This window comes from Phodopus roborovskii, unplaced genomic scaffold (assembly GCF_943737965.1).
Source record: "Phodopus roborovskii unplaced genomic scaffold, PHOROB, whole genome shotgun sequence".
NCBI lineage: Eukaryota > Metazoa > Chordata > Mammalia > Rodentia > Cricetidae > Phodopus > Phodopus roborovskii.
Window position 1 is genome coordinate 737,924 of NW_026126547.1, and position 11,373 is coordinate 749,296.

Below are 11,373 nucleotides of genomic sequence, written 5' to 3' on the forward strand. Positions count from 1 at the left end.
AAAAGTTGTCCCATGGTTTGCTTAAATTGACTGTTTTTGCTGTAACATTTTGTTACTTTTTAACAAGTTAGACTTGTGGAGGTGTAGTTTGCACACAGTAAAACTCACCCTGTTGCAGTTTCATCTCCTCAAGCCGCCACTACAACCCACCCACACCCAGGCCACTCCTTCCACTTCAGTCTGCATTGCTCATCTTGCAGTCCATCTTGTCCATGTCCAGGATATCTTCTCCACTGAAACCCACAGCTTGTGGGCTTGTACACATTGAATTCTGGAGCCTGTGGGCTATGACGCTGGGGCAGACTATTCCATGATGCAGGTGATCAGTATCTGTCTATGGCCACGTAGGTGTTCCTAGGGTTTGGCAGTTAGGCAGGAAGCCGATGTAAAGATTTTCTTGATTCCATTTCTTGGTAGCAGGTCAGCAGGGCTGCAATGTGAGCATACTGGCTATGCCCACCACCTCACTCTCATGGCAACAGTGAGAAATTCAGGGCATCACAGCTCCTCCAAGTTGAACACTATGAGCTTCTTATCAGCCACTCTCGTGGGTATAAAAGGCATCTTGCTGTAATTTTTACTTTATTTCTCTAATGACACTGAGTTTCATTGGGTGCTTACTAGACCAGTCATTTGTTATTTGCAAATAACTTCAAATTTACACATTGCTCAAAGTACAGACAGTCACACAGGCATTTAGCAGCTGTGTATCTGCACTGTTCCATCCTGTATGTATATGCTTGCATAAAACATAACCAATAATGGCTTCTCTGAAGCATTTAAGAGTAAAGAACATTGTCTTGGTCCATTATCCCAAGTTACTTCCTAAGACTAAGCAAATCTTTGGAAGTAACAGCTTGGCCTTAGCTTCCCTGCAGCACAGGACTCTGGTCCTCTTTGCTCTGCCAAGTACCATGCCCACAGTCTTCCTCTCTTGCTGGTGTCTCTGGCCTACCTGCAGGTGTCTCACAAGGAAGTTGGTACCCTCTTGCCCCAGGCAAGCCTCCCCACATTGTCACCAACACACACACACACACACACACACACACACACACACACACACACCTGTGAGGACCCATCTCCCCCACAGGCCTGGACACCTGACCTTAAAGCCAGTGTCTCCTTACAAACAGGGCATGGGCACTGCTAAAGTAAGTACCTTCTCTACAAGGAAACTTCTTACCACCTCCTAGCATCCTCCTCCTCAGTGGCTTAGAAAGTCACTGTGAAACATCCTTCATTGGGTCAGAATTAAATGCTGCTCTACAAGGTCACTGTGACCTCACCATCTCCTGAATACACTCTCATTTTCCAGGTTCTTTTATCTACTTGGTCCCAGAACACAATCATTTCGCAGAGGGACCCCAGACTGTCACTGACTGAACAGTGCTCCCAAAATGTCCTCACAGAAACTTCCCCCTCAGTGTGAATAAACTTACCTCAGCATCCCCCGATCTGTGCCGGCCGATGACTCACCAGCATTTATATCCCTTTCCTTCCTTAGTAACGGAACCTCATTTCTATTCAGGGAAGCACTGTGCCCAGTGAGGATGGCTTTACTCCTCGCAGCTGCCCGTGTGATTGAGTTTGGGCCAACGGGAATGTTGTGGGACGTTCCTTCCAGGAAGGCACCTTGGAACAAGGGCAGATAATGGGGTGAGATGACAGCATGGCGGGTGCACCTGCTCAGCTCAACACCCACTGTGGGGAAGAAAGATGTGGGCAGTCTCTGAGTCCTGCGGATCTGCTGCGAGCCACCACTATACAAATAGTCTCCTGATTTTTTCAATGTCATCAACTGCCTTTTTGAGCTTAAGAAATTAAAACAAAGCTAAGACACTGACAGGTTAGACAGGACATGGCCATGGGTCTCACCCAGCCAGGGAACAAAAAAAATGATAAAAGCTATATACCACTTTCTTCCTACCACCCAGGAGGAGGGGGCAAGGGCCCATCCACTGCTCAGCACAGTCCTGCTTACATTTGGAACAAAGAGTCTTAGCTTTCTGTGTGAGCTCCAAGCCTCAGCTCCTCCCTACTGGCATCCAGGGACAGAATGTTAAGAATCATGATAAAAACTGGAAACAGGACTCAGCCTGGAGATGGCATCACACTAAAAGTGGGTTCACATGCCAGTTCACATATATCCCAGGTTTGGGGAGCTAGTCAAAATGCTAAAATAACCTAATCTATAGCTTCCATTCTGGGTTTATGAAGAGGTATGGTAAATGATATGCAAGGCCATCCTCACAGGCTAGGAAATGTTACCAGGAAAGGTGGTTTATGAGGCAGTAAAGGCCAGCAATGGACCAGGCCATTTCATCCCTAACAACTAGAGATGTCCAGACAAACTGGCAAGGAAACTTAAGTAGTCCAGGGAGACATGGGGATGCCAGTGCTGACACATCCCTGGCAACACTCTAGAAATGCTGCACCCTTCCTTCAGGGAGAGCCACAGCAGCAATTATCCTGGGACTCCACTTTCTGAGAAATAATAACTTCAGGAAGTCATCTCAATACAGGCAGGAAGGTGCAGCTTGTATAAAAATACTCACAGGACTTAAAAAAAAAAAATCCACAAATAAACACAGTGCAGTAAGTTTTAAAGCCTGAACTCCAACATCTATTTATTCAGAAAACATTCTAGAGTTACCTGAGCAATGTCAAATAGTTTGTATATATAATGTCAGTGCATGAAGATGTGTGTGAGGAATGGCATTCCCCTCTTAGGCAGCTCCAACTCCCTTGCCAACACAGCCATGTCTGAGAGCCCCTGAAGCAGAGCATGCTGCCTGCCTACAGCTACCCACGCAACGCAGAGGGCAGCCAGCCTGCCAGTTCTCCACAGGGAGGAAGAAACGAGGACAATACACAAGCTCAGAGCCTGGCTTCTGCAACCGAGTGAAGAAGCAGGAAAAGTAGCTGGTGCCGTTGCCACGGCTGATTTCACATCTCCGTAACCAGGCAAGGAGCTTGCCTGAGTCAAGAAGTCTCATTTAACATTCTCAAGTGTGGGAGGGAGGGAGGCAAGAACTGTCACACGGTTTTAGCTGCCACCCCTGCCTGCCCTGACTGTCTGGTGTGGGATCCACTGCGAAAGGGAGGAGAAACAGGACACGTGGAAGGCGCTGAGAAGCAAGTGGCATGTCTGCACTCCCCTGCTGTGAGGTGAGAAGGTCACAAACTCCTATTGCAGAGTCCAGGGTACCAATCACAGCTCCAAACGCCACTCCTCTTCACAGAGGCTTCAAGGGCCCTATGTGAGTGTCTGAGGGTTGCTATGACAAAATCAGACTGGCGAGGAGAGGGTACTAAAACATCACCCATCCATTCTTGTAGTTCTGGAGACCAGACGTCCAAAATCAAGGAGTAGATATGGTTGTACTCTGCTGCAGGCTTCAACAAAGGATCCTTTTGGCTTCTTTCAGCTTCTGGTGGCTGCTGGTCTCCCTGGTCTTTGCCTGGTTTTCATGAACTTCTCGGTCTCGGTGTCTATGTGTCTTCTTCAGCTTCTTTTAAGGGTGTCTTTCACTGAATTCAGGGGCATCAAGAAAATCCAGAATGATCTCATGCTGAAATTCTGAATTACACCTGCAAAGTCCTTTTTTTCAAAAGAGGTCATATCCACAGGCTATCTTCCCAGCCCTAACAAGAAGCACTAAGTGGCATGTGGAGATCAGGAGGCAGGTGTTATTGCAAGGATCATACAAAGGTCAAGCATGGCTACAACGACGGCTCACAGGCAAGCCCCTGATAGTCACACAACCTTTTCTTAATCCACATGCAGAGTCCACACAGCAGATATAATGCGTGGAATAGAACAAAAGCAGGCTCGATAATTTATAAGATTGTCTCATTTATGCAATTAGAAGGAAAAGAAAAAAAAAAAAAAAATCGGCCCTGAACAGGTAATCAATAAATAAAGTAAAAACACATCAAACCTTTAGTGTCTGCAATTGGACACATTCTATAACATACAGCACTTACTTGCTAAAGTTGCACAGTCAGAAGACCAGCCCTGCACCTAGCATCAGGAAGGGACCCCACATACAGGCAAGGACCAGGCTGATGAGGAACCAGAAGAAGTGTTTATAGTGCCTATGGCTCTTCTTTCTCAAATCTCTTATTGTCCACAAATGATGCTCCCCTAAAAACAAAATCCATCCAGTAACAGTCCCAGCAACTCTTGAGGGACAGGAACCCAGTTCCAAGGAGCTTTCGTTGGCTCTACTTGAGATGGCATATCATCCACAGATGCCATGTTTATGGTGGCATCTGAATGCAGCTAGTTTCTTTTCATAAACTCTGCAGACAGTAGGTATTTGGCAAAATCAGACTAAAACTCTAACAGCAACTGGTACACAGGAAAGCCCAGACCATAGCAAAACATGAATGAAGAGTCCTCAGGGAGTCTGCAGGAAAGGAATGTGTACTTTCCCTTACATCTGAGGAGTGAGGACCTTATATTCGATTGTCCTCTATAACATGTCTGTCTAGCTCTCCCCAGCCAGGCTAATGAGAGTACATATACAGTACAAGAATCTCTCCAGCCTGGGGAGGTATCATGTGCATCAATCTGAGATGAGAATTTCTCAAAACCCTGGTCATCTCCCTGCCCTTGTCACCTTATTTTTTTTCCTTGGCTGCAAAGGGTCACTTTTCCCAACCCCTATTAAAGGGGCTACAGCTTTTCAAGAGAGAAAACTCCAGCCAGCCAGGCATGGCTTTGAGGTTCAATCCCACACCTGGGCAAACAACAACCCCATCCAAGATTCTAAGATTTTGAAAAAGCAAAGAATATCATGCACCTCATAAAGCACCTGAGCCATTCAAATATGCGGCAATTAACACAAGATGTTAGTGTTTGGGCTATCAGCTGCACCCTGCTCCATCTTTAAACTTTTTATACAGTTTTATTTGTTTATCTAACATCCCCCCCCCCTCCATGTGTGTGTGCGTGAGAATCATGGCACACATACAGAGAGAAGTCAGAGGGCAACTTGTGGGAGTCTGTTTTCTCCCTTCACCATACAAATGCTAAAGATCGAATTCAGGTCATTATAGACTTGGTGGCAATCACTCTTACCTACTGAGTAATCTTGCCGGACCAGTGTTTTGTTTGCTTCTTTTTATCTTGATATGTTTTCATATTATGTATTTAGGCAGGCCCAAAACTAATGGCAACCCTTCTGCTTCAGCCTCTCAAGTACCAGGACTATAGGTGTTGAGTCACAGTGTATGACTCCACCCTATTCCACCAGTATGGACATCCCTCCCAAAGTAACATAGCTCTGGACTAAATGAAGTCAGAGTTGGATTTATCAACAAAAGCTCTTAGAGGTGATTTAGTAGCAATCATATTTTTTATAGGCATAGAATAAAGGAATTACTAGTATGCAGATTCTATTCCCAGTGGATTCTGAATACAAAAAGATAGGGTCTGTGAGCCCAAAGACCATTCCCATGGGAATGTTGCTGGCAGCAACACAGATCACTTGGAAAGGGCTCCCAACAGGATCCTAATTCATCCCATACTCTACAGAGTTTACCTAGCCAAGACAGAGGAAAGGGCTGTCACAAAACTCTCAGTCCTTGAAGACAGGAGCCCTAGAGTCAGAGAACCCTAGCACGGTGGTCACAGCAGCCACGGGCAGTGCCTGCTAAGTACTGCCATATTCCTCATGCTCCAGAACCTGGCTATGCAAAGCTCAACAGAGACTGGAAGAACACCTAGACTTCGAGCAGCATGCCAAGAGCAGCATGCCAAGGAAAGGAGCTGGGGTGCTCAGACCTAGGAGTTCAGTACAGCACTATTAATATGCAGGCTCTACAGCTCTATAGGCCAGAGTAAGGAAAAAGGACTGAGTTGCCACATTCAAGAAGGTTGCATTAGGGTTCTCCAAAGAAATAGATTGTGTGTGTGTGTGTGTGTGTGTGTGTGTGTGTGTGTGTGTGTGTGTATGTGTGTGTAAAATATATTAAATTTGCTCACATGATCACAGAGGTCATCTGCAAGGTACAAATGTTGTACAGCCTCAGTTAGATATGAAGGCCCAACAGTCACTCATACAACTCCTAGAGTTGAAAGAACAAAGAACCTAGAGTCTGCTATCTAAGGCAAAAGGCATGCCTGCTTGGGAAGAGAAAGGCAGAGACAGACATCATGTTCCATATGGGCCTAGCCTATAGGATGGTTCAGATTTTGGGGAGATCTTCCCCAGTCAGATCACTGATACCCATGAAAGTCTTCTCTGAAACACCCTTGCACACACCCATGCCTTACCAGTTCATTCAACCCAATCATGCTGGCACCCAAAGGTGTCAGAGGCAATGGGTACACCACAGGCAGAACAGTGCTTTTGTTTTCTCTGGCTGTGGAATGCTGCCCTGACAAGGGATGTGCATTGCTGAGGTACAGAACAACAGTGAGACAAATGCAGCCTGGACCAAGTCCCTATGGCTATCACCAGTATTAACCATCAATCAGCAAAGGTAGGCCTCAGTGCTGGGAGATTTAAACACAGAACAAACCAGATCGAGTATCACCTCTGAAAACTGCACCCGCTATCTATTACATGGACCTTAGGAGGACATGAGGACATGACAGCACTTAGGCACATGCCTGGGTAAGAGGGTCATCTTCAAACGAGCAACAGTAAGTTCTATTCTTGATAGCAAGATGAGGCAGAAATACTCCCAATCCCTACAGTCATTGACTGAGTCTGACTAACTCAGTTCCTAGCCTATGCCTCCCTCTGAAACATGAGTGTAGTAAAGACAGAGCCACTGTGAGCTTGAGAACTTTCTTCTTTAGCCACCAGTACCAACTAGGATATCCCAGAGGCAGGCCATCACTAGGCACCTCTTGTAGAATCTAACAGATACTTTCTTTTATATGGTATATATATTTATATATATATATGAAGATTTTTTTTTTTTTTCATGCAAAGACTTACTGTTTCTCTTTTCATCTTTATCTCTCTTACCTAACTTGTTCCCTCTGCAGGAAGAAAGAGGAAACAAGTTAGTCCAAGATGTGCTGGGCTGCAGTTTTCCTCTCAGGTGCCAGCATGCAGTCAGTCACCACTCACAAGGGTCAGAACTATCAGTAGAGAAGGCTGAGCTGCACGTATCTGGCCAACCATATAACCCAAATTGGGGGGGGGGGGTGTCTGTTGACTGGTAACAAGTGAGTCCTTCATTTTGATTCACACCTCACTGTCATAGTCTCGGACTTTACCTTGTGCCTTGTCAGACACTGGTGAGATCTCTTTAGTGAACTTATTAAATCCGGACTGGCACCTAAGAAAAATGCCACCTCCATATTCATTTTAATGTACTTGTTTTTGCCTTTATATATAGGGAAGTAGGTTCTCAGGGATGAGAAACCTGAGGGGTAGAGGATACAAATGGGTGGGCTGTCTGAGCAGGAGCACGGTGATAAATACACAAAGAATTAATTAAGTTTGTTCCAATTACTATAATTAAAGGTCTCACTGCTCACTGGAAAGACTTGGCCAAAGGGGCATCACAGTAGGTTTGAAATCTACCTGGGAGTTCAGTACACAAGTTCCCACACTTACCAAAACACACCTGCCCGGCTCAAGGCTCCAGAGGGAGCTCTCCGTGTTAATCTTGTGGGTGAGTTTCCCTTCCATGAGGACACGTTCTCCGTTTTCTTCTAGCATGGCTACTCGAATGGAGCCACTGCTAAGGGCCACAGAGACCTGAGAACACACCAGGAGAAAAATCATCTTGCTTATGAAGGTAGCAACTACTGCATTCCAGCTGTATACACACTGTCACACTTGGGTTCACCAAGAATCTCTGTGAGGACAGCCATTCCAACCTAGTCCACATTCCAAGTAACCTGCATTCTATCAGCTCCTTTAGGCAAATGTACGAGGAAAAAAATTTTTTTCAACTTTAGTAGAAATGTCAAGTACTATGGCGGAAGCTGCGGAATTTCTATCCAAATCCCTTTACCTTCTGCAGTTAGAGAAACTGGTTCTCAGGCTGGAAGGCAAGCAGAGATAAGAGTTGGGTGCTTCCTCTCACCTCCCCTGTGACTACCTAGAGACTGCACAAGTCTCTGCTGGAGGCTACAGAAGGGACCCTCAGTGCTGCTCATATGGTGAGCTTCCTTTCCACGAGGATCCGCTCTCTGTTTTCCTCTTAAATGGCCACAGATAGCCCCTGGCAAGAGCCACCTCTCTGACATCTTGAGGCCCTGGACCATTGTGCCTAGAATACCTGAGCTGCATGCCCAAAAGTTTCTGGCAAAAGACATGTGTGGCCTCTTCTTTCTCTGAGCGGCTATACAGGATGTGGCTCAGGATGGTAAAACTAGTTTCTTCAGTTTTTTTTTTTTTTTTTTTTTTTTTTTTTTGTCTGTTTGAGACAGGTTCTCACTTTATAGCCCAAGCTGGCCTGGAACTCATTACATAGATTGGGCTGGCCTCGGACTCACAGAGATCCACCTGACTCTGCCTCCTGAGTGCTAGGATTAAAGAAGTGTGCCACCAGGCTTGGCGTTTTAGCTTGGTTCTTTATGAAGCTGAGCCGCAGACACCTTTCTCCTGCTGAGGCCGCATTGGTCAGAAACTGTCTATGTGTCTACTTTGTTGTGGTAGGTATACCTCTTCCTGCCACAAATGTATGGCTCCACAATGAACTGGAAATTATTAGGAAAAGGTGCCCCACTTTATACCACACAACCAGCCAGCAGACACAAAGCAGAGTACATGACCCCAGAAAGGTGTAAGTCCAATCATTAGAAAAGAAAACTTGTATTTATTTCACTTACTCATTTATTTAAAAAAAAAAAAAAAAAAAAGGCTTACTAGTTTATGTGTGTGTGCCTAGGTGTATGTATGTACATGTATGCATGCAGGTGCCTGTATACCCTAAAAGGAACTGGAGCCCCTTGAAGTGGAGTTACAGGTGGTGGTGAGCCACCTGATGCAGACACGGGAGAATGAACCCAAGTCCTCTACAAGATTAGTAAATATTCTTAAATAACTGAGCAATCTCCCAAGCCCATATTCATTCTTTTTTTTTTTCTTTCTTTCTTTCTTTTTTTTTTTTGGGGGGGGAGTAGCACAGATGTTAACTAGTTTCACCTCCTTAATCTGAAAATTTTGCACTAGAGCTGTTCAACCTGTATTTGCACTAATGCACATACCAAATAGACACTGGGAACAAGTTTATTTTTCTAATATGTGTATAAAGTTAAAATTGGGAGACTATCTGGTAGATGCTCATTAAGTACTTGAACTTAATTTTCCAAGTCAGGAACTATTTGCTGACGAATTACAAAAGTAAAACCTGTATAATTTTGTATATATGTGTGTTGGGGGCACATGTGCAAATATCTGTGTATGAGTGCATGTGTGTGTGTGTTTGCCAGAGGACAACTTTGGATGTTTTTGAGGAAGGGTCTCTCACTGGCCTAGAGCTTGATTGGGTGAGGCTGGCTGGCCGGCAAATCCCAGGAATCTGCCTGTCTCTGCCTCTCTAATTCTGGAATTATAAGTGTTCCCCAACCTACCCCCCTCTTTAAAAGAGGGTTCTGAGGATTGAACTTAGGTCCTCATGCTTGCATGCCAAGCATTTTACCAACTAAGCGATCTCCCCAGTTGCATTCTTAAATATCCATCATCATCAACAAAATAAATAAATAAACAAATAAATAAATAAATAAATAAATAGAGGAGAGAAAGAAGAGGAACCCATTGGAAAGATGACTCAGTGATTAAGTGGCTGCTCATCCAAAGGACCCAGATTTGATTCCCAGCATCTACCCACACTGCAGCCTATAAGAGTCTGCAACTCCCACCCAAGGGGTCCAACACCCCCATTCTGGCCTCCTGGGCACCAGGCACACACATGGTACAGGAATACATGCAAGTAAAACACCCATACACATAAAAAATAAATTAAAATTTAAGAAGAAATGACAGTGATCCCACCTGACATTTCTCAGTGAAAATGTTGTGTGTGTGCTTGAGGCAGGTGGTGATAGAAGGTCTGCCTCTACTTGACATGCCACACTGCCAGGTTCAAGTGCAGGTTCAGGGAGGTATCTTCTCCTCTGCTTACTGTTACAGCTTTACCTGGATGGGCCTGCTGATTATAGTCTAGGTTCACTGTCCACCTTCTGACAGCCAAAGAAATGCAAGTAAATGTGGCATGGCTCAGCCCATTCCTGATAATCAGGACAAATGTTGGCCAAATTAATCAACATGACTTTCTACTTGCAAGGAACACAGGTCTTGGTACCTCCCAAGAACAAGCTCACCTTAACTAACTCCCAGCAGTTTTATACAGCATGCTAATTTCCAAATTTAGGCCTGATTCTCACAGGACCTAACCAGAGTATTGAACTAAATAAATCCTCAAAGGTGGTAACTAGACACGGTATACTTCCAGAAGTTTCAGCAGAAAACACCACGTTGGGAACATCTCTCTGATCTCTTGAGGTCTACCAAAATGACAGTAACAACAACAACAAAAGCACTACACTACTGAAAGATAATGAAGGGAAGAACGGATGAGACTTTAGCACATCTGTGAAGACAGGAATACAGAATGACACATGGCACAGATGCCAGCAGCTGGGAAACACATCTGGCAGCAGCTAGAGACTGCTGGTTGGGAGAAGGCAGGCACAAAGCACAGCATATGTGAGAATAGCTTAGTCAGCCCTGGGGAGCAGCCATACCTGCAGGAGGAGCCCTCCTTCACATACTGGCCTGAACTCTGAGGAGCTGGTGTGATGACCATGCTCAAAGTAAAGTGCAACTCCTCAATCACAGCAACCATCAAGGCCTCACACCTTGTAAGGCAAACCTAACTGTCAAGTCTCTCAGCTGATAGATGGTGGGAAAAACAGACCTCTGAAATGCAACCGAAAATACCACCAATAAAGTCCTACACCCAAAACAATGTGGAAAAATACTAAATATCAACAAGAAAAATAAATCTCGTAAGGAAGGAAGAATTCTCTCTTATGAAAAATGCCAGCAACATGAGGAAAAAGAGCTAAGAAGCAAAACCAAAAATGATAGACTTAATCAGGGAAAGTGTATTTCAATATTTCTACTTTACAACTTTGCAGAAATCTAAGATGATATGAAAAAAGTACCAGACCAAAAATTAAAAAAGAACTAAAATCATAATTGAAAAAAATAGATAAAACTTCAATAGAAAGGCTAAAATTCAAGATAAAGAAATTAGATAAAGCGATTAATTTACTAAGACAATATGATATTCCAGAAAATCTTATTAGAATTCTTATTAGCTGATTTTCTAAAACACTATACCTTTATGTCGAAAAGACCCCCTGAGAGCTGAGCAGAATGGACACAGGAT

At 44.4% G+C, this 11,373-nt stretch overlaps 1 protein-coding gene across 1 annotated transcript in view; it reads right to left on the reverse strand.

Moving 5' to 3' along the window:
* Nucleotides 1–11,373, reverse strand: part of Nudcd3 (NudC domain containing 3) — an 88,296-nt gene that overhangs the window by 11,714 nt on the left and 65,209 nt on the right. The window contains exon 4 of the mRNA XM_051200543.1: nt 7,584–7,727. Coding sequence (XP_051056500.1) covers nt 7,584–7,727 — 144 coding nt within the window. The remainder of the gene's footprint in view (nt 1–7,583; nt 7,728–11,373) is intronic.